The following is a 23,728-nucleotide window of genomic DNA, read 5'->3' as shown; positions in this document are numbered from 1 at the left end:
TTCTTGCCACTTTCTCCCAGCAATGGGCCAATTGTTTCCTTGACTTTTTTCTTGTTTTTAACATGTTGGAAGAAGCTTTTTTTGTTATTTTTTACTTTTGTCGCTAGCCTTTGTTCATTGTGAGCCTTAGCTTTCAACTTGATTTGGTACAATCCATAATTTTCTGCTCTTCTCCCTATGCTTAGAGAATCATATACCAGACAGCAAAGATATTCCAAGACTCTGTAAAATTTGAATTTATCCAACAGCCTACAACATAAATTTGCCACACTTAATTGAATAAAACAATGCTAGTGTTTATATAATCAGTTGTTTATATTTTCTTTATACTTCACAATGTTTAATTTTTAGAAAAATTGTACTTGCCTCGAATAATCCTTGAAAATTTTTTCTGTTCCCCATTTTCTTCTTCATACACCATTGCTACACTTCCACTTGAAGAAACTGGCTTTCCAACATGAGCCCCATGTATCAGTTCCTGAATGTGCTTCACTCTTAAATTAGATGTCTTTTCACCCATTACAAAGCTGAGGGCATCCATTACATTTGATTTCCCTTTAATTGCATAAAGTGTTAAAAGAGCTTTTTACAGATGCAAATTAGAATTACAAATATCACTATTTTAAATTTCATGAAAATATTTTCACCAATTTACCCTACACTGATATATCCCTAATTGCTTGCAATACTTAGATAATTAATGACTTGCTGGTTCAGATCCTACACTAAATCACAATTTCCCCGCTCTTTTTAAAATGTGGCCACAAAGAAAGCAATTCAAAAGTTTTCATTTCTATTTTAGAAAAATCTCAGGGAGACTTTTTTTAATTTTAGAGGGTAGAAACAGAACAAAGACTTGTGATAAAACTTTTTGGTGCAAATGCTGTTGGAATTTAGAGAACACATAGCAAAATATCAACATCTCAACAAGACCTTTTTGTAATCCAAGAGTACTGCTGCATGTACCAGTAAATATAATAGCAATGACTGCTGCTTTACTAAAAGCCATCTTCCAGTTTATTTTTAATTAAAATAATCTTTTAAAAAGGCCATATATGGAACCTCAAGGTCATTAAAAGAGGTTGGTGAGAAAAGCCTAAGCCCATAGGCACCATGTTCCCTATGTCTGCTATAGAATAGAATAGAATAGAATTTTTTATTGGCCAAGTGTGATTGGACACACAAGGAATTTTTCTTGGTGCTCTCAGTGCACATAAAAGAAAAGATATGTTCATCAAGAATCATAAGGTACACTTAATGATAGTCATAGGGTACAAATAAGCAATCAGGAAACAATATCAATATAAATCATAAGGATTCAAGCAACAAAGTTACAGTCATAAGTGGAAGTAGATAGGTGGTGGGAACTATGAGATTAATAGTACTACAGATTTAGCAAAATAGTATGACAGTGTTGAGGGAATTATTTGTTTAGCAGAGCGATGGCGTTCAAGAAAAAACTGTTCTTTTGTCTAGTTGTTCTGGTGTGCAGTGCTCTATAGCATCATTTTGAGGGTAGGAGTTGAAACAGTTTATGTCCAGGATGTGAGGGATCTGTAAATATTTTCATGGCCATTTTTGACTCGTGCAGTATGCAGGTCCTCAATGGAAGGCAGGTTGGTAGCAACTGTTTTTTCTGCAGTTATAATTATCCTCTGTGTCTGTCTTGTTGGGTTGCAGAACCAAACCAGACAGACAAAACACCTATTAAACACTATTAGCCAGTGGAACTCTTAATGAACATAATAAGTTCCTTCTAAACACAATTCTTTCTCCCTCTTCCCAATGGAATATCGTCTCTTGTACAGGTGATTAATGCCCTACTGCCAATATAAATTAAATAGCTATTTATATAACTTACTCAGTTTGTACACTTTAATCAATATTTTACTTACCTAAAACATTTTTGCTTTTCAACAAGAACAACTGCACAATACTACAGCAACTCTAGCAGGCGGAAAAACTTGAAAAAATACAAGCATGCATAAGATAAAATAGCTGTAACAGGAGTTGTATACATGAGGAATGGATATAAAAGGAAACAAACCAGTCTAGGAGGACCCTAACCAAAGGCAACTGATACAAATTATTTCTACACATTACCTGAGCCATTAGGACCAATGATACAAGTGAATTTCTTGAACGGTCCAATGCATTGCTGTCCCCGCCAGGATTTGAAATTCTCAACCAGCAAAAACTTTAAGTATCCCATCTATGAATGAGGAAGGAAAGCAAAGAGAATGTGAAACAGAACACTGCCATTATTGATGATGGAGCTAAAGTAAGAACATTTGATATATTGCCTATTTTACTATGGTGGTACAATCAGCGTTCATAACCTCATATTTTAAGCAAATGTCCCAATTTTCTAATTTCATTTTTACTTTTGGATACGTTATTCCAAAACTAGCTACGTTTTGCTACATTATGCACAATTTCTGCAGCCATCTAATGTTAATTTTAACCATTTGTTCTTTAGGTCCCCCGTTTTACACAACTGGATTTTATTATGCCCCGCTCTTTGGCTGCAAAATATTTTCTGAGGGTACTTGGAATGCATATTCTCGTTGTCTTTAAGCAGTAATTACTAAGGAACGGCCCAAATGTTTAAAAATTTAAGATTCCCTGAGTGCAGTCTAGACAAAACTGTGGTGGAGCCATTATAGTTTTTCATTCCTTTTTCAAGCTGTCCCTTGCATTTATAGAAACATATGAAATATCAGCATTTTGGGGACACATCTGGAGGAGCAACCTGATCCCTCAAAGAGCACCCAGTGGTTTGTTTTTTTTAACTTTTCAAATGCGTCATTTAGATATTTATGTTAACTGGATTCAACGCAGCTTGCCCTCAATGTGAGGGGGGGGGAGAGGAAAGGAAATAAAAATTGCTGGGAAGGAAACAAAAAGATGGACGATGAACCACGCGGTGGAGAATTTCAACTTGAGGTACTACCCCGCCAGCCCGGCCAAGACAAGCGCTTGAAAGGTGCAAAATAACGGGCGGGGAGCAGAAGACTATCTTCCTCTTCCACAGACCCGCGAGGAACGATATAAATAACCGCTTATCACAGGAGGTTGTATATTTAATGCATAAATTCTAACCCTCCGCCTCACAGCGTAATCAACTCCTTTCCCGCCAAATCGGCCGATCCCGCGCTGCGCGTGAGGGGAAAGGATATCTCGCGATACCTCCCCCCCCTCGCGCTCCGCCTTCCGAGGCTTTGCCCCGCCCTAAGAGGTCCTTTGCCTCCGTTCTAAGACTCCTGACGATGAGATGTAGTGGCCGCTCTAGCAATCACTTAAATCTCTATGCTGATGGGAAACTGCGAGCAAAAGAGCCTCGCTAGCTCGAAGCGGAAGAAGAGCATTGGCTCATTTCCTTAGCAACGCAGAGTGGTGGAGACCGTTGCTAGGCGCCGGGGATGCTGAGCGTCCTAGATAGTTATCCCGGCGCGAAGCATCTTCTTTCGTCCTCCCTGCTTCGGCAGGACTGCTCTGGCCGGCTATGCATTCCCGGGCGGAGGCAGCGAAGCTGGAGCGGAGGCGCTACCGGGACCTGCAGAGGCAAAGCCAGATCTTTGATGCCCGTGTCAGGATTATCGGGGTAGGTGGTTCTGTAATTCTTTAGATTTTCTTGATTGTCATTTAAATTTAATTCTTTGGCACGAACTAGTATATGGGGATAGTTTTTCTTTTTCAACACCAGCTGCGTGACTTTATGCATTTTTTTTTAAAAAAATTCTTTTATTTTATACGCAAAAAAGAGAAAAGAGGAAAGTTTTCCTTCTCAGAAACATACCAAGCTCAAATAATTATTCAGGCTAATCTTACTAAGCATACACAATTGAGTGCAATCCTTTGGACGCTCCTTATCAAATTGTCCCAAGGAATTCCAAAATGAATAAGAACCAGGGGGAAAATGATACATGGATTGGTTATTAATGCACAGTAATGATTGAAAATATGAAATTAAAATTTGAAATGATATTGGGGCTGCCCGACTGCCATTTCAGAAAGAAAGGGAGAGAGGAGTAGAAGGAGGGAAGAAAGTAGGTAGGAAAGAGTTGAGAAGGAGGAGGGGAATAAGAAGGTTAGAGAGGGTGGAAGAAGGGAGGAGTGGAGAAGGAGGAGAGGAAGTAGTAAAGTGAAGGAGATGAAGGAGGGGAAAGTAGTAGAGGGTAGAGGGAGGTTGTGAAGAAAGGAAGTGACAGTCGGGCAGGCCCGAATCAGCAATAAATAAAAATTAATGATTAATGATGGATAACAGATTGTACATAAATATGATGTTGGAAAATGGAAATAAATTTATATATATGTATATATATATGTAATGTATTTGAATTTTAGGAGAGAAATTTGGGCGGGAAAATGCACGTTGCTGATTGGCTGATGCCTCAGCCAAAATACTATTTAAAGAGGGGTTTTGCCTGTTGGTTTTTGCTGGGATCACAATAAACTACAGAGCTGTTGTCACTTGTATCGTCTCCTGCCTCGTCATTGCCCGAACTTAACAATATATATAAAAGAACCAGATGCAAAATTAAACAGAATTATGTATCTGAAAACTTGAATCGCATGCTTTATTGTTTAGGTGAAGATATACAATTTGGCAATCGGCATTAAACATTTGCATTCAATTATCCACTACTCCTGGAGACGACTTCCGGTGTCCGGTGGCAACGGACGTCTGGAAGGCTTCTCCTGCCTCCAGTGTCCGAATCCGGCCGCCGCCGAGGCCCCCAGGGGCCAGGTGTTCCGAAAAGGACACCTGCCGCACGGACGGCTCGCCAGGGGTCTCCCAGCCGATATACAGGACTGGGGGGACCGATGCTGGCGCGTCCTAGGCTCGGCGGGGTTCGGAGGCTACAGGCCGCGGCCATTACTTTGGTCGCCTGGGCGCTGTGCCCGTGACACCGGGCTTTGGATTTATAATTGCAGCAGCCTGGTGGTGAACAGGAACGGAGAAGAATTGAGGAATGAAGAAGGAAGGAATATCGGCAAACGTGAGTGGAGTATTCCGAGTGCGGGGGTTTTTCTCCCCTGCGACTGGAAGGAGTACGAATCACTTTGGAGAGAGGAGAACTTAAAATAACAAGATTACCGGTTTTGTGGAGCTCTGGAGAGAAGAGGTGATGGAGAAATTTAGGAGGGAGGTTTGAGGCCCCTCCTCTGGGGAACAATGGTGGCGCCCAGCTTCCGCCTTCACTATGAGAATCTTGATGACATCACTTCCCTTCGGCTTCCTGGTTGATTAACTGTACTCTGGACTCGTTGCTCCTGTGAGTGCCCCCTGGTGGATCCGGAGGAAATTATAAGGATACTGTGCTTGCCTGAGGATTTTGAAAATTTTTTTAAATGGCAAAAGGTCAGAGACCAACAGCTGGAGAAATGGAGAGAATTCTGGAAAAGTTATCTAATATGGACAAGAAACTGGATGAAATAAGAGCAGAAATTGTGACTATCCAAAAGGATTTAAAGGATACTCAACAAGTCTCAGCAGAAAATAAGCAGAAAGTGGAAGGTCTGGAGGGTGAGATGCGGGCAGTGCAGAAAAGAGGGAGACGACAAGCAATGCTGTGCTTGGACTACAGATGGATAAAATGTCTTATTTCCTTAGGTTTCAAAATTTGGAAGAAGTGGACCAAGAAGACTTGAGAGATGTTGTGACTAAACTGTTGGGAGAATTTCTTGGGAGAGGTGTTGATTTTATGAATTGGGATGTGGATCGAGTTTATAGAGTTAATTCACAATATGCACGCACGCATGCAGTTCCTAGAGAGGTTCATGTCAAATTTGTGAAAAGAGAGACGAGATGAAATTCTTAGAAAACATAGGAGTGGGGCACTGACTTATAGGGGCAGGGAGATAGCCATTCTGAGGCAGATTCCCAGACAGGTACGTGAAATGAGAAAGAAATATTACTTTTTATCAAACAAATTGTACCAGAAGGGAGTGGGCTTCAGATGGCTGATGCCAGAGGGATTGATGATTTTCCGGGAGGGCATTACGAATAAAATTAGTACAATTGCGGAGGCTGCGGCCTACGTGGAGGAACACAAAGCCCTCCTGGATTTAGATGACCCAGGAATTGAAGAAGGGAGGTTATAGACCATGGGCGGAGGCGGCTGCCGCTGTTGCGGCCCTGGAATTGGGTCAGGCTGAGCCCAGAGTTCTGAGATCCAAAACTAGGAAGTGACAAAGATATTTGGTATTGTGTTGGTTTTTCTTATTTTCTTTCGTATGATATTCTGATTATTCTTGACCCTTCATTATTGTGTATGTAAGATTGAATCTTAGCTACTCAGATCACCTGCTTGCCATATGGCTGTTGTATGTGTTTAAAATTTTGAGTAAAATTCTTATCATGTATAAGAAAAATGAAAATTTACCATACCTGATATGTATTTGCATAAATCTTTTTTGACCAATAAAAACTTTTTATATAAAATTATCCACTACTCCTATGTTCTCTAGTGTAAATTATTATGAAATCTATTTACTTAGTTCTATATAGAAAAAAATAAATAAATGTACAGTCCTCCAACTTGGCACTAAAATGTTTAATAAATTATAGAAAGAGAAGCAATATCACGTGACCGTTTCTTAAGTATGTAAGCTTGCATTGCAGTCACAATTTATTACTGTTTATATTTTTTAAAATAAAAGAATGGTTTAGTATTTTGATAGATTTTCACTGAAGGAAATTTATATTTCCTGCACGTAATATTATTTTTTTCTTATTTATTTATTCCTAAAACAGTTTATCATCAGGCAACTCATATGTTCTTTTGTAACTCTCTGAAGTGCTTCCCATAATGTAATTATTAGCTTAAGAGATAAACACATTTACCATAAAGTTATGTGGAAAACAAAAAGTAATATCAAGTTAAAATCTTGCAGAGAAAAGATATGTGTATATTACCGATTTAGAATATGTTACAGTTGTGAAAATTGATTTAATTTTAGCCAGTTATTAGATAAAATTATTATTGTACTTGTGAGTGATCTGATATTATTTACATAACTGTCTAATCAAGTTGATGTATGGGTAGTGTGATCATTGTTATCTGAGTTAATCCAACTCTCTGGGCTTAAATAATACAAAGAATTATGAACTAACCACACCAATTTTTCTGTAAATAACCCAACCACATGTGACATATAAAATCATCCTATTTCATTTTGTTTATTGGATCATCTGTATGATATGCATGTTGGCCTTTGAAGGTTTTAAGAAGAATTGTAAAGCTAGACTACATTGATACTTTTTCTTCTTTATAAATTATAATTTTAATTACTTTTTTCATTGGAGTTATTAAATATCTGGCATGTTAACTAGCACGCTGTTTAGGATTGGACTGACTATTTTTTGGTCCTTAAAATACAAAGGACAATCTTGGAGATACGTGACATAATTGAATTAAAAGTTCAATAGTTCTGTATTTCAGAGTTTTAAAAATCTATTTAATGGGAGACAGTGTAATTCTAGTTATTTATTTAGTTAGTTTTAATTCATCAATAAAGACTAGACTATTATTTTGTTGCCTTTATTTGTCTCAGCTTTTTATTTCCTGAAAATAGCAGTTAAAGCTGAACTTATTTTGGGAAATTTCCTCTTCTTCTTTGGTATGAAATCTGAACCAGGTTTTTCTTCATGTCTACCACAGATTGACAAGGAAGCTTTGGATGCCCAGGTAAAAGACAAAAAGATTGAAGAAGCAGTCCAGAAGGCCCGTGATGATTCCATTGGTATATATATATATGTGTGTGTATGTTCTCTTTTTCTGTAAACTGAGAGCATATGCACCAAAGACAAATTCCTTGTGTGTCCAATCACACTTGGCCAATAAAGAATTCTATATCGTATCATTTTTTTAAAACAATCATTTGTCTATATGGCTATAAAAATGAACTCTCCTTCAGCCCTTCCACCATAAAACTTTGATTCCGTTTTTGTCCTTGCATCCATTCATCTAAAATTTTCCTTGGGCAAGTAAGATAGTTGTCAATCATCAGATGCTTGAACTCTGCAAGATTTGGGTTTAGACATCTTGGTGAGAACTTCATCACATCCATCTCCCTTTTTCCAGAGCATCTTAGTGTATTCGTCCCACTCTTGAGGACTTTTTGTACTCAGCTGGTTTTGTTTTTTTCCAGCACATCCCAAAATGGGATACAGATGGCTGAAATATTAGCTTTTCTGGGCCTAATGGAGCTGCAAGAAGTACCACTGTGAGATATGAGGAATATTTATTGGCACAGATATTAGCTCTATAGAAGTACCCCTGTGCAACATTCTTTTCAAGGAATATTTTAAAACATAGGTAGTCCACAACTTACATTTATTTTTTTAGTGAGATTTGAAGTTATAATGGCACTGAAAAAAGTGACTTCTGACTGATCCTAACACTTATGACCATTGCAGCATCCCCATGGTCATGTAATCAGATTTTGAGCACTGAGCCATCGCATGTATTTACAATGGTTGCAACATCCCAGCCATTTGCTTCTAGAAGCTTCCCAGCGAGCTTCTAACCAGGAAAGTTACTAGAGGAAGTTGGGGTTGCTTAGCATGCATGATTCACTTCACAAGTGCAGTGATTGTTTCACAGCTATGGCAAACAAGTTCATAGAATTGGACGCAACCTCACTTTACAGCCGTTTTATTTAGCAATGGAAATTCTGGTCCCAATTGTGGTCATAAATTGAGGACTCTCTATAACTGAACTTCTTTGCATAGAGATGAAGTGCACAAATGTATAATCTGAACAGGTAATCTTATTTGGTTGGAACAATTAACTTTAACCACACAACATGCTATTTAAGTTCACAAAAATGTATTTCTCAAGGATTAGAATAACAGCCTATTTTTGCCTTCTAAATATAGCTGCAGAAATGAAACAAAATGACAAGATCCTCTGTATGTTAGATCAACGACAGAAAAGAGATGCCCAGATTCAAAACAAAGCTATCAACGAATTTCGTCAGAATTATCAGAAGCCAGAAACGGTGCGGGAATACGACCTCTTTGACCCGCAACGCCTGCAGAAAGATACTGCTGCTCGCCTTGCTGACAGCGACCCACGCTGTACCATATCCAGCTTGCAGAAGTTCATGGGGGAAGATTTAAACAGTAAGAATAGATGGAGGTTCCAGCAAGAGCAAAACAGAGAATGGCTTTTGCAGCAAGTAAGGGAAAAGCAGAACGCGTTGGCAGATAAAAAATATGCAGGTATGACCAAATCTGCAATAGAGCATTAGCTTAACCGTTGTCACCTGCCAAATTTTGAAAAGAGCGCCATGACTTGGTTTCTCTTCTTCTTTACGTCTTCTTTTACCACGTTGGGTGTCGAGGGACTTTGTTTCTCACTTGTAGTTATGATTTAGTAGATTAGGTAGTCCACACATCTTAAAAGTTGCTACTTTGAAAACTGCTGATGCCTGTTTTGAAAAATTGGCATAGGTTGTTTTGCAGGCGTAAATTAATCTGTCAGTTCTTTAAAATCCTAACTGACTGAAGGACTGTTATATAAGAGGCTACTCACCCACTACACATCTGTCGAGTTGCTGAAATTGGTAGAAGGGCCCTTTTGAAGACCCCATCTTCCGTATTTGATAGGCAAAGCATATATTAAATTCATTTATTTGATTTGTATGGCTGCCCATCTCACCTTAGTAACTCTAGATGGCTCACCGCAGTTAAAGGCAACGTTGTCATAAAAAACAAGTTAAAAACCAATATACGAACATATAAAGCTATCAATATCCATTTAAAACTAAAATAACCAAAGTCAGCGACCAAAGTGCATACTTGTGTCAAGAATGTGGAGCTGTCCATCCTTGCTCAAATTCAAATAAAAGAAAAAATAGTAGGTATTAGCCACAATTTTCTCCATTGGCTCATGATAGGAAACATAAAAAACTGGAATTTGTCTCTTTGGTAAATGGAAAACACTTGAAGAATGGAGGAGGGTGAAAAGCCGAGTATGTGGGGGCACCTGCCCTGTGGAATGAACTACCTGTGGGGCTACGCGTACTCCCCAATCTCCGGACCTTTAAGCGCGAGCTCAAGACTTTTCTCTTTCATCGAGCAGGGCTGGCCTAATGACAATTTTAATGGGGTTTTAATGGGGTTGTTTTTTATAATTTTATCCTATTATTTTTAAATTTTCGGCCAATCGAATTAGATTTTTAATGATATGGTATTTTAACTTTTGTGTATTTGTTTTATTCTGGCTGTAAACCGCCCTGAGTCTTCGGAGAAGGGCGGTATATAAATATGAATAATAAATAAATAAATAAATAAATAAATATGGGAACTTGGGCTAAAAAACAAAGATTTGAACAAACATAGGAGGTGTGGTGGTGAGTGTTTAGAATGCAGCATTTACAGGATAATTCTGCCCACAGGGATCAAGGTCGACTCAGCCTTCCATTCTCCTGAGGTCCATAAAATGAGGACCCAGATTGTTGGGGGCAATATGCAAATAAGGATTTGACATTGTAAACCGCCCAAAAGATTGCTGGTTGGGGGGCAATGATTTACTATCTGGCACTTGGAACATAACTCATTCGTTTCGATTTGTAGATGAACTCTATAAGCAGCAGAGACTGGAGCTTGATGAAAAGGCCATGAATCTCCAACGAGCAGATGAGGAAACCAGACGAGCAATTTGCATCACTACTACAGAATTCAATCAAGCCCTGGTAAAGCAAAATTGGTTATTGTTACTTAAATGTAGTACCTTCTGTGAAATATTGTAGTTGCTTATTTTTTAAAGGCAGCTCTTTTAAGTTTCAAAAAAAAAAAGATAAAATACAAATTAACCCAAAGAAAAAAGATTAAAGGGGGAGAGGGGATCAACCGTGGAAATCAGGAAAGTAAAAAGAATAGAGTGGAGTGGAATGGAATGGAATGGAATTCTTTATTGGCCAAGTGTGATTGGACACACAAGGAATTTGTCTCCAGTGCATAAGCTCTCAATGTACATATAACCCACAAGGTGATAGATCATAAATCATAGTTACAATCATTAATCATAAGATACAAACAACAAATCATAAATCATAAGTCTGATTATTGACTGTTATTGTTGCACTTGTTCCAGAGCCTGGGTAGATACTAGTTTGGGATAAAACCCAAAAAAACCCTTCTTTTACTGGGTAGATTTTGCAAATCACGAGAGAGTGGACTTCATTGAGGAAGGGACACAAATTGCATAAAGAGATACGAAGCTGTGGTATAATGCATGTTCTATACTGCATGAATTCATTCAAATTTATTACCCACCCAACTCCGGTGGAAGTTCAAACTCCTTGGAGAATGAGAAGGATATAAATGAATATTATGTATCTGATAAAGCAGATATATTTCAAGTTTGAAATGATGTAAATTCAAAATACGCTCCAAAATCGAGTTAAGCTATATAGAATTCCTGCCAGAGCTTAACTCGATTTTGGAGTGTATTTTGAATTTACAGCATTGAGATTTTTTTTTTTTTTTGCATTTATATCTCACCCTTCTCCGAAGACTCACGGCGGCTTACACTATGTCAAGCAATAGTCTTCATCCATTTGTATATTATATACAAAGTCAACTTATTGCCCCCAACAATCTGGGTCGTCATTTTACCTACCTTATAAAGGATGGAAGGCTGAGTCAACCTTGGGCCTGGTGGGACTTGAACCTGCAGTAATTGCAAGCAGCTGCTGTTAATAATAGACTGTCCTACCAGTCTGAGCCACAGAGGCCCTTGAAAAGTTACTTAAATCCAGTCCAATCTTCAAAGCCTACTGTCACCCCTGAACTTTTATGAATGATGGTTCCCAGATCTGAATATGTAATCGTCATGCAGTAGTAATTATGGCATATCATAGTTGGGTTGGCACTAATTGTCACCTTGTCATTTGCGGCTGTCCTTGCCCTATCTTGGATGCCATGCTGAGCATTCAGTGCAGTGGTTATTTCGGATTAAGCCTTGTCCTAAACACGGAAGGAAGTGGGACTGTTTTGTGTCTCTATATATTTTGAACCCCTCCAGAAGATTGAGTTACTCCTGGAACTGAAGCCACACGACTTGCTTGTTCTGACTTAGTGCAATGCAGAAACCTAATCCTTGAGGTTTGTTTCATGGCTTGGAAGGAAGTGTAAATCCATCACTGAACTCATGGGCAGACCTGAGAGGACAAGGGACATCACCCAGATCAGGATGTCAGTATAAATTATACTTTGCATCATGTGAGCAATTGTAATTTTTAAAGTATCAGAATGAGAGAAGGGTTTTAAGAGACTTTGCAATTACTTCCTTATTTTCTTTTTATTCTTTATCTTATCTTATCTCTTCTCTTCTCTTTTCATCTCATCTCATCTCATCTCATCTCATCTCATCATCTTATCCTGTCTGTATTTCCTACCAGAAATCTTACAAAACACATTTGCTGAACTTTATTTAAGCATTTGCCATCTCGTGGGGACCAACCCGCTCTCATTTTGTAAACATTACTGTGATTTTTTTTCTTTTTCTTTAAGGCTGCTGAGTCTGAGCGTAAGAGAAGACTCGAAAAACAGCAAGAAGAAGAAGCAAAAGAGAGGGACATTTTGAGCCAGCTTCAGGGGGATCTGCTGACTGAAAACCCTCAGCAAGCTGTCAGCTCCTTTGGACCAAACGGTATCATCACGGATCGATGGAAAGGAATGAGCCAAGCTCAGCTGAAAGAAATCCAGGATATTCAACTGCAACAAGTGCTGGAGAAGCTGGTATTCCCTTTAAAGAAACAGCATTATGGAATAACAACCTGGAATTCTGCATGGTGTGACCAAAAAAGTCAAGATGGGCTTCTTTTTCTCTTTCTCCTTCTCCTTCCTTCCTTGTTCTTCCTTCCTCCTCCTCCTTCCATATCTAGATCAAACTTTAAACTGAAAGAATGAAGCCACCTTCCTGGCTTTGTCATTGGCCAAAAATAAGTCATTATCAGTATATGTTTCTGATAGTAACCAACATACTAGCACAGGGGTATCAAACTCAAGGCCCGGGGGCCATATTTGGCCCATGGGGTGCTTAGATCTGGCCTGGGGGGCCCACCCTGGAAACAGCAAAGGATCAGCCTGTGGTACCTCTGCCAGCAAAAAGGGAGCTCGTGAGGGCTGCAGGCAGCCCTCCCGAGCTCCGTTTTTGCTGGCAGAGGGTTGCAGTCGGCTGTTGCAGCTGAAAACGGAGCTTGGGAGCGCATTTTTGCTGCCACAGGCATCCTGACATGAGTGATGTTGAGCTGGCCAGCCCCCCACCCCACCCCACAGTCAAACACAACCCTGTTGCAGCCCTCAATGAAATCAAGTTTGACATCCCTGTACTAGTAGATAGGCTGGGCTCTGTGCCTCTCCATGTTCACACAGCGTGTTGTTATCCACTAACAGCCTCCATTTGAGCATACTGGTTTTACATATAGGCACTCCAACTCTCAATCTATTCAGGATCCTCCAAATAGCATAAAGGAGGTCATATTCGTCAGCCATTTCCCCTTTTAATGTTATTCCTTGCTCGTGGGTCTCCTTCCTCCATCTTTAATCTTCATCAGAACAAATTTGGGAAAACCAGGATGGGCTGCAGCAGTCTGATGAAAGCTGCACCTGTTTTCCAGATGCATCCTGCAGGCCACACACATAAAACCCAGAGGTGGAGCTTTGATGGCACTGTTACCTCTTCAATCTTGATTTGTTTGGCTACACTCTCCAGATACCCCTATTCGCCACATTCACCTTCCTACACCATCATCACTTTGTCAGTGGCTGTTGGAAATTGTAGTAGTGCAACACATTAAGGACCGCAGGTCCTGTTTAATGGGTGGCAAAGCAGGGAGGGAAGCCTAAACCAGGGGTGTCCAAACTTGGCAACTTTAAGACTTATGGACATCAACTTCCAGAATTCCAAAGCCAGCAAAGCAAAGCTGGCTGAGGAATTCTGGGAGTTGAAGTCCACAAGTCTTAAAGTTGCCAAGTTTAGATACTCCTGGCCTAAACCAATCATTTTTGTACATCAGGATTCCAGGTAGGTTGAACCTCCCTGACTCCTTCAATTCCAGAAGGACCTTCAGAAGAGCCAGGGTCCTTAGCAGCCTGTCTGTTGAAAGCTATTAGCAGCACAGAAAGATGGATGGGGACAGAGGTGTTTCACTGCTGACTGTAGAATAGAAGAGAAGGGAAGGGAAGGGAAGGGAAGAGAAGAGAAGAGTTGGAAGGGACCTTGGAGGTCTTCTAGTCCAACTCCCTGCTCAGGCAGGAAACCCTACACCAGATAAATGGTTATCTGATCTCTTCTTTAAAACTTCCAGTGTTGGAGCATTCACAACTTCTGCAGGCAAGTTGTTCCACTGATGAATTGTTCTAACTGTCAGGAAATTTCTCCTTAGTTCTAAGTTGCTCCTCCTAGACCAGCTTTCTGGTTTTCATGCAGAGGTTAGACGAAGAGGAACGCCAGAAAAACGCAGAATGGGACCGAAAGCGGATTCAGGAGGCCAGAGCTGAATTGCTCTTCGACCGTCATCAGCAACGTCAGAATCGGGAACTGCGGAGAGCGTTAGATAACTTTAACGCACAGCTATCCCAGGAGCAGAAAAATAAGTAAGACATTTTCTGGATGCCCACTTTGTTTCAGCCCAAGATGAGCCCAGAAACTCCCAGGGGCAAACTAGCGGGGCTTGGCAGCATCAGCATTTGCTTCTGGCAAGCACATGGGATGCCTCTGGATGCCTTAAGGCCTGGTAGCTTTGACCAGTGGAGCAGCAGAATAATCTGCCTGCCATTATTTAATTCTCAACGGCTTTCCAGCCTGCCAGATATCCCTGTTGCATGCATGTACAAAGGTGTGGGGCACCAGTTATGCTGTCATGTTCATTATCTTGCCTTTTTTTGATTGCCCTCAACAAACACCACTGATGTCAGTTTATTTCAAAAGACACTTTTTTCTAGTGTCTTAGATAACTTTTTTTGTTATGCCTTCCAAGTCAGTGCTAACTCCTGGCAACTGCTTGGACAAATCCTTGCCGTTTTCTCGGCAAGTGTTTTTGAAAATGGTTTGCAATTGTTTCCTTTCTTGTGCTGAGAAAGAGTGACTGGCCCAAAGTCACCCAGTTGGCTTTATGCTTAAGGTTGGACTAGAAAATCATGGTCTGCTGGTTTCTAGCCTTATCTCTTAACCATTTCACCAGACTGGCATTCTAATTTCTTTAGCCCATTTGTAAAAACATTAAAATCGATTTCTTACTGATACTGAAAGTAAGCAACCTCCCACTTAGAGACTTTAATCATTAACATGTATCAACTGTTTTTTTTTTCCCTTCAGACAAGCATATACGAACGAAGAAGTATATACAAATTTTCCTTCCGGCCAGTACTACTCACAGTTTAACACAATTAGCCGATGATGTTGGAGCCGATATTCACTCTCATATAGATGTGCAGGTTATATGTTTATAAAAAATATTTCTACTTTCTTCACATATATAATAAAAATGCAACTACTGATGATTTTCTTGGTCTAAAGGGATTGCAGTTATGGGGGTAACCAATTCCCAAAAGGTTTAATTTATGAAAAGGTATGAAAACTTCAAGAAAATGATGCAGATTTTAAGCACCAATTTCAAAATGGTACTCTGTGCTTTTAATAACATCTGTACAAATTCACCTAGATCAGATAGTTTATAATCTGGGGTTCTGAAGGAACTGGCAGATGTAATCTCAAAGCCACTGAATGTTTTCTTCAAAGCTCTTTTGACACAACTGGAAAATTGCTGATGTGGTCCCACTGTGCAAAAAAGGGAAAAATGGATCCAGGAAAATATAGGCCAATCAGTTTGATGGGGGGGGAAAAAAAACCCTTGGGAAAATCCTGGAAAAGATAATCAAGTGGAGGATTTGTGAGTACCTAGAAAAGAAAGTTATATTGGAAAAAGGAAAATAAAGCCATCAGAAGAATCAAGGCAGCAGTTGTAATGGTGCAGTAAAAGTTCAACTTGGTTTTTACGGGTGACATACATCACAACCACCATTTTGACTTTTTTGGGCTGACTCTGCAAAGACCATTATTCGGGCTGAGAAATCTGGAGGACCACAGGATGGGGGAGGTGATTACAGAAAACTCTTTAACACATTGCTTCCACCTAGCATTCCTCTCGATTTTTACTGCCCAGATTTGCTACCCCTAACAGAATAGCCGATGGGATTTTTTTTTAAAAGGCCACCTGATTTTTGAAACTGTTCCCCCAGTAAACTTGTTTCTGCTGCTCTCTTAAAGCAAACAACAGAACAGGCCGTCCCCTGCCTGCAGCCATGAAACCTCGTCGTCATGTTTTCAAGCATGTGGGGAAAGCATTGCATATTAATACAAGTCCTTACGAGTGTAATGGATCCTGCCCTTTAAGGGTCACATGTTGCAATAGCTATTGAGTGAAACCTCTTACTCAATGACCCCTCATCCCTGCTCTCCCCAACACAATCATTAAACAATCGTGCAGGTTGTTAAGTGCCTCTCCCAGGGATGGTGTGCTGCCCCACTCCTCCCCCCCGTACAGCAAGAGTTCTACAGGTGTTTATTGAACACCGCCCCCCAAACAGGTCCTCGGGAAGCACCCCTGTTGTGTAGGTCCGGATTCCAAGCTCAGCATGGCAAGAGTCACTGGGTGACAGAGTCCAATGGGCACACACAAAGTCCAGGAGATCAGTCCACAATTTGAACGGGTCAGGATACACAGCACGAGCACACAAGGCACGGAATTGGGCATGTTGCTCCAGCAACACTCAAGCCTTCAGGGCGGGCTTAAGTAGGCAACCCTGGTGCAGCCCCTCGGGAGAGGTGAGTTTGCCTCCTCATGAGTAGTCTAGATGACCAACGTTGTGGACTCCACCACCTCCTCCTCATTGCTAACAGGCAGCAGCTGCTCCCGGTCCTCGCCTCGAGCCTCCTGGCCAACTTGCTGCCACTCACCTCCCTCAGCCTCAGCCTGTCGCTCATCCGATCAACCCAGCTAAGGATGCTCCATCAGGCCAGCACTCTCTGAACCCCGATCCTGTTTAATATTCCGCTCCACGCTTTCCTCTGCAAACTCAAACTCACCCTCCTCCGCTGAACTCATATCTAGAGAGGGGTCCAGGGGCAGGTCCATGACAGGTGGGGAATCCCTTGGAGATCTAGCACAGGCCCAAGTGTGCCTATTCTGGCCTCCCCACCCCCACCAGCATCTGATGCTCTTCTCCCTCAGGATTCCCCAGGCTGCAACCTGATCCCAAGCCAGTCATTCAGACACGCAAAGAAGCCTAAAGCCAGTTTTTTTTTTAAAGAGGAGCAATGCAATCCAATGCGATGCAAGGCTCAGGCGGCCAGCCTCATGGCAACCTCCTGCTTTTCTTCAAGCAAGTAGTACTTTGTGCAGTAGAGGGCTCTGTATTTTAAGGAAGATCCACAAGGTGCACAAACAAATGGAGCCTCTCTTTTTTAAAACAAACAAACAAACCAATCTTGCAAGAAATATTACCTCTGTAATAATAATAATAATAATAATAATAATAATAATAATAATAATAATAATAATAATAATAATAATAATAATAGGAGGGGAGGGAAGGGTAAAGTTGGATGCTGCTGGTTTCTGAAGCTGAATGAGAGCAGGCCGATTCCTGCAAGTCCCCTGGGTAGCTGGATCAGAAAGTAGGCCTCATCCTATAGGTTGCAACTACCTCCATGCACTGGTTGCTTCCACTGACTGACTTCAGGCGCATTTATGTGTCTGAATGGCTGGTTTGAGAGCAGGCCAAGGCCTGTGAGGATCTGGGGAGATGGGGAGGCAGGCACTGCAGCATGGGTCTATAACAATTCTCCACAGCCAACTCACGATGGCGAACTCGCTGCAAGACAACTCGCCTCAGCCATCTCACTGCGGGACAAGAGTTACACTAGTATCAAAGATACGGTGGAATAGAATCATTAAAGAAAGGATGCAAAAGGAGGGACCAAATGAAATTTGAATGGCAAAAATTATTTATTTAAAATAATTTAAATTAATAATTTAAAATTTTATTTATTTATTTTAAATAATTAAAGAGTAGAATTGTTAAATTGTCCTGTAACGAGTTGACATGCGGCGAGTTGACCATGGCGGGTTCGACCGCTGCAAGTTGGCCATGGCAAGTCGGCTGTGCCAAATTGTCCCATTCCCCTGCAGCATCCCTGCAAATGTCATAAGGATGAACAACAGCAAGGGCACTGCTGTGGCCATAAGTACCTTTGTGTGTGTATCGGTGGGGCGGGGGGGTGTCTACTGTAACTTTGACATATGCTGGCTAGGAAATTCTATGAGTCAAAATTCCAAACATTGTAAAGTTGCCAAGGTTGAGAAACACTGATCTAGATCTTAATAACCTCAACAAAAAAAGAATTAGCTAAGCAGCTTCGCAAGACTGAGAACACAAGTTTGGCTCCAGGCCATCCGCCGCACTTAGTCTGGCAGATAAACTCTTATTCCGGTCTTCCCACATGTCTGTAAACTGAACAATGTGGGTTTTTCCCCTGAACTAAAACTGGAAGAACTTTTCATTCCAGTGAGACAACAAAGAACTTCCTGCCCCAATGTTTTGTGTAAGTGAGACATATATCCTGGAAGAGTAAACACAGAGCGGTGACACAGAGCCAGAAGATCAAGTGGCAGGATTGTGGGGCAAGACGAATAATTCTGCCATATAACCCCTATGCCATTAAGTATTGGTAGGTGGAAAGAAGAAAGCCAGAGCAGGGTATCCTGCAGAGGTGTAGCAGAAAGCTTCTTACAAGAGTTCTTTGGGCACTTGGACATTGAATAATACAAGTAATTTATTTATTTATTTTGTCACACAGTATATATAAGCATAAGCATGAAAATCACTGCCATATTCAATGCAAACACTCCAAACAATATCAGCTGCATGACTTTGCTCTTGAAGCTTAAGCTTTTGTTTGCAGAAAATAGCTAAGAATAAAAAAGAAATATAGAGGGTAACTCTGTAGAGGCTTTTTAACCAGAATAAAGCCAAAACCACAGAGGTCATTTTATCTGAAACCCTAGCAAGAACAGAACAACCAATATGTTGCAAAATGCAGATCAGACTGTTTCCAGTTGAGATTCACTTTGAAGACTTCCATTGGGTGACTTTAGAACAGTCCACAGTTCCTTAAAAGTATGAGGGTAGATCCAAATCCATTAGTCTTTATTGTATATATGACTTATTTACTGAGGTGACTTGTTCATGTTTTACTCTGATGGTGCTTCAGTATGGGGATTCATTCCTCCTCTGGAAAGCACGAAGAGACAGAAACAGAAAGGATGGTTCTTGGTTTTCTTGTGATCTCCCATCCAAACATTAGTGCCCGCCGCTCGTGCAAATGGAGGTTGGTGTGCATGAGCGCTGGTTCCTGCCACTTGCACAAAACCATTTCTTCTCCTCCTTCCCACAAAGCTGGTAAGGTTGGAAACCATTGCTGTAGGATTAAAACTCTATCCATGAGACCTAGTTAGTGCATCTTTCCCATAGCTGCTCCTGCCCTGTGAAACAGGATATTCTATGAGATCCAGCATCCTCTCTCCATCCAGTTACTACAGTCTCCAATCCCCCAGGCCGTGGCCCATGTGGAACCTGGCCGCGTGAGCGGCTGGTCAGCACATGCGCGCATGCAGCTCCACTTGTGCGAGCGGCAAGCCAACGCCTGTGCACACCTGCCTGCCACTTGTATGGCCCGGTTCCCCTCTAACCCCCTCCCCCAATCCGCTGAGCCATCAGTCACAAAGGTTGGGGACCACTGCCTTATTGAACATGGAAGAAAACATAGAATGATAAAAGAGTTGGAAGTATAAGACTGTGCCACCGTACCTAAAAGCGGTGAAGGCACGTAAGCCGTGTGGGCGGGCACAAAATCCAGGAAAAGCTCTTTCAGGTGTTGGAAGAAATATCCATCTGGGTTCAGTTCCAAGTGGGGACAAAGACACTGGAAACATGGAGACTGCTTGGAAAGATGGTTTAATGGTGGTCAGGATCACATGGCTTGAGTTCCTGAACAGAAAAAGGGGCGAGATCCTGTGCGCTCCCTGGCTTTATGCTTTTTCTGAGCTTTGAACTTTCTGGGGCACAGGAAGAGTATCCTGATTGGTTGTCAAACTCCCAGGTGGTCTAGGGGTCTTAGCTAACATTGTAGGTTGTCTCTCAAGCTTGCCTGAGCCTTGCCATGTGGTGAGTTTCTGTTGCTAGATGGGTCCTATTATGTTGCAGATGATGATGGCCCATTGACAAAGGTGGGGAGAATGAGTTTCTACCTCTGACCCATTGACAAAGGTGGGGGGGAAATGAGTGAGCTTGGTTGAGGCTTTAATGGCCCATTGACAAAGGTGGGGGGTGGCAGGAAGTTGCAGGGAGCTGCTTTGTCTTTAAAACATGTTTCTCCATTTCTCATCCAGGGAAATATAATATTCTGCCTTTTTAAATATTTTCTAAAATATTTCATTCTTCTAGGAGGGGGGTAGGTACTAAATTCCTACACAGGGAAAGGAACCAAATTGTTAAGGAAACAAAAGGGCCTGAGCATATGGCAAGCAAGCCCCACCCCAGGTCTCACCAGTAAAGGAGTTGGACCTGCTTGGGAAGCCCCTTCCCACCAACAAAACAAGGACTTTGGGCGGGGGGACGGGGACAAAAAGGGGTCCTGAAGCCTGCCCACTCTTTGAGCCAAAGATGGCTGCAAGCTCATCCACAGGGAACCTAAGTCAACCCCATTGAAATCCAGCCCACTCGCTCTTCTTTGATAGCACCTTTCTTAGCTGGAGAGGAGATGCTGTCAGTGGGTCCTTTGGGGAGATTTGAAAGGTGACTTATGATGTGGGGAGGTGGACTTCTGACAATAGGGGCAGGGGGTGCAATTAGTTTAATTTCAAAGTAACAGTAACAGAGTTGGAAGGGACCTTGGAGGTCATCTAGTCCAACCCCCCTGCTCACGCAGGAGACCTGTACTAGGGATTCGAACCATCGACCTTTCTGATCGACAAGCGTCTTAGCCACTGAGACACCTAGGGAGCTGCCTTTGTTTGTTGTGACTAAGCAAAGCCTGGCCCTGTTATTACCAGGGCCAGGTTTAAAGAGACCTTAGAGGTCATCTGTCCAACTACCTAGTAGAGCATGTTTCTCAACCTCAGCCATTTGAAGATGTGTGCACTTCAACTCCCAGAATTCCTCAGCCAGCACCCGGGGGTCCTCCCTCCACAGGTCTTTCCATAGTTTAGCTGCCGTTTATGCTGCCTGTAGGGGGCAATCTGCACCCTGCCCTTTAAGTCCGAGGTGTCCTCCACAGGCAGTGAGGAAGACAGCTAAAGCTGGGAAAGACTCATTTTCCTCCATTTTGTGGCCCAAGTCTCTTTCTTGAGGCGATTCTTTTTTTCCCTCCATTTGAAAACTTCTTCCCCTCTTGGCTTCAGCTCTTCTCCTCTTCAGCCTTGAGTCAAGAAAGGTTTCCTAAAGGGAGAGAAGTTGGAGGACTGAGGGGTGGAGGTGAGTTTTACCACCTAATGGGGCGAGGGGGGCCGGAGGAGAGAGAAAAAAGACCCAACAACCCCTGACGGTTATTTTACCGTTATGACCGTTACAAAGGCCCTCAGAGGCCCCTGCCATCCAGACGGGACCCTTTGATCTGCTTGTGTGCAGTTTTGAGGACATTCTGTGTGCTCATTTGTCATGGAGGGCCTATCTTTCAACCTCCCATTTCCCCCCCTTTCTTTTAGTCAACGGTCTTCGCCTGAGGAGATCTCCCTTAGCTTGTAACCAACCCTCCATATTGAAAAGGGCGCAGGCTATCTATTTATTTATTTTATTTTATTTATTTTGTCACAACGTCATATAAAAAGATTATATAGATATATAAACATATATATGAGTAAATATTAGGAGGTATAAGCATATATATATATATCTTTAGGAAGAAGAAAAGAAAAACAATAGGACAGGAATGGTAGGCACGTTTGTGCCCTTATGCACGCCCCTTATGGTCCTCTTAGGACTGGGGTGAGGTCAATAGTAGAAAGTTTTTGGTTAAAGCTTTTAGGATTATGGGAAGAGACCACAGAGTCAGGTAAAGTATTCCAAGCACTGATGATTCTGTTACAGAAGTCATATTTTCTGCAATCTAGATTAAAGCGGTTAACATTAAGTTTAAATCTGTTGGTTGCTCTTGTATTATTGCAATTAAAGCTGAAGTAGTCTTTAACAGGAAGGACATTACAATAGATGATTCTATGAGTTAAGCTTAGGTCTTGTCGAAGGCGACGGAGTTCCAAGTTTTCTAAGCCTAGGATTTCAAGTCTGGTGGGATAAGGTATTTTGTTGTTTTCAGAGGAATGGAGAACTCTTCTTGTAAAATATTTCTGGACTCGTTCAATTGTATTGATGTCAGAGATGTGGTGAGGGTTCCAAACAGGCTTCAAACAGACAGAATTCAAACAGATCCCAAACAATCTGAGGGCGCAACCCTGGCATCTCTCCACAGCTAGGGCCAGAGATTACGACATAATGCAAAAACGTCATGAAACATTTCCCTGTGCTGACTGTGGGCAGGGCTGTCTATATAAGGGGCCATTCAGCAGGGCTATCTGTGAACGTGTGCCCAGCTTTGGAAGTGAAGGCCACGCATTGGGAGCCTCCCTCCCTCGTTGAAGGTGGTGCCGGAGGATCGTGGTAAGGAAATGCATCTGAAAAGATGAGGAAAAAATCACAGGGCATCTACTCGGCCTTTCAGATTAAAGATTAACAACAGCAGAGATCCAAGGCCATCATTAGAATGTCTTTACCTACTACACCATTGGCCCCTGGTCTTTTCTTGGAGGTGGTAGGAGGGAGGGAAGGAAGGACGGACGGAAGGAGGTCTCACTTCTAAATAAAGCACTGAGATGTCATCACCCATCCTGTGTTTTCTAAAAATGCTCCTTTAGGCCATTGAAGTCTTGTGGAAATAAAGGGTGACAAGACTGGCGCTCTGCTTTGCAGCACACTAAGTCTTTTACATTTTGCTTTCGATATTTAGTTTTTATCTCCAAAAGGTGGATGGCAGACGAAGAACAGAACAGAATAAAGAATAGGATAGGGTGGGGTGGGGTGGGGTGGGGTGGGGTGGGGTGGGGTAGGGTAGGGTAGGGTAGGGTAGAATAGAATAGAATAGAATAGAATAGAATAGAATAGAATAGAATAGAATAATAACTTTATATTCTTTATAACGTTATAGATAGATATTGGTGGATATCTATAAAATTTTGATTACCAAGCCCCATCTTAAAGACCAATCAAGAAACAATAGAATAGAATACTCCTGGCCTAAACCAATCATTTTTGTACATCAGGATTCCAGGTAGATTGAACCTTCCTGACTCCTTCAATTCCAGAAGGACCTTTGGAAGAGCCAGGATCCTTAGCAGCCCGTCTGTTGAAAGTTATTGGCAGCACAGAAAGATGGATAGGGACAGAGGTGTTTCATTGCTGACTGTAGAATAGAACAGAACAGAACAATAACTTTATTCTCACTTTAAATGTACACTGATCGACATGCATTAAAATTAAAATTTCATTGCATACAGCTCTGAAAGGGTCCCCATCTCCAATATGCACTACAGAAAGATGATAAAATAAATAAATGCAAAATTATATGTATATATACCCACATATATTGTATGACAC

The 23,728-nt window shown here is 41.5% G+C and overlaps 2 protein-coding genes across 3 annotated transcripts in view; one reads left to right on the top strand and one right to left on the bottom strand.

Annotated features, from left to right (window-relative positions):
- Positions 1–3,176, bottom strand: part of SMC1B (structural maintenance of chromosomes 1B) — a 36,526-nt gene extending 33,350 nt beyond the window's left edge. For both annotated transcript variants that reach the window (XM_058191133.1, XM_058191134.1), the window contains exons 1-3: positions 3,103–3,176; positions 2,104–2,212; positions 363–555 (exon numbers count right to left, since the gene is read on the bottom strand). In XM_058191133.1, the coding sequence (XP_058047116.1) occupies positions 363–555; positions 2,104–2,212 (302 nt within the window). In that variant the 5' untranslated portion in view covers positions 3,103–3,176. The remainder of the gene's footprint in view (positions 1–362; positions 556–2,103; positions 2,213–3,102) is intronic.
- A 93-nt stretch (positions 3,177–3,269) lies between these two features.
- On the top strand, positions 3,270–15,517 carry RIBC2 (RIB43A domain with coiled-coils 2). Its single transcript, XM_058190552.1, has 7 exons — positions 3,270–3,604; positions 7,668–7,749; positions 8,888–9,232; positions 10,589–10,707; positions 12,530–12,757; positions 14,451–14,617; positions 15,339–15,517. The coding sequence occupies exons 1-7, from the start codon at positions 3,506–3,508 to the stop codon at positions 15,418–15,420; spliced, it is 1,122 nt and encodes a 373-aa protein (XP_058046535.1). The 5' UTR covers positions 3,270–3,505; the 3' UTR covers positions 15,421–15,517.
- The last annotated feature ends 8,211 nt before the right edge of the window (positions 15,518–23,728 follow it).

The sequence above is a fragment of the Ahaetulla prasina genome, chromosome 7, assembly GCF_028640845.1.
Source record: "Ahaetulla prasina isolate Xishuangbanna chromosome 7, ASM2864084v1, whole genome shotgun sequence".
NCBI classification, from domain to species: Eukaryota; Metazoa; Chordata; class Lepidosauria; order Squamata; family Colubridae; genus Ahaetulla; species Ahaetulla prasina.
The sequence above is the reverse complement of the archived record's forward strand: the minus strand, read 5'-3'. Positions and strand labels throughout refer to the sequence as shown.

Excerpts from the sequence above, each read along its gene's own strand:
- RIBC2 (XM_058190552.1), top strand. The coding sequence starts at position 3,506 with ATGCATTCCCGGGCGGAGGCAGCGAAGCTGGAGCGGAGGCGCTACCGG. Across the intron at positions 10,708-12,529 it reads CAGAATTCAATCAAGCCCTG|GCTGCTGAGTCTGAGCGTAA; the intron begins GTAAAGCAAAAT and ends TTTTTCTTTAAG. Across the intron at positions 12,758-14,450 it reads AACAAGTGCTGGAGAAGCTG|AGGTTAGACGAAGAGGAACG; the intron begins GTATTCCCTTTA and ends GTTTTCATGCAG.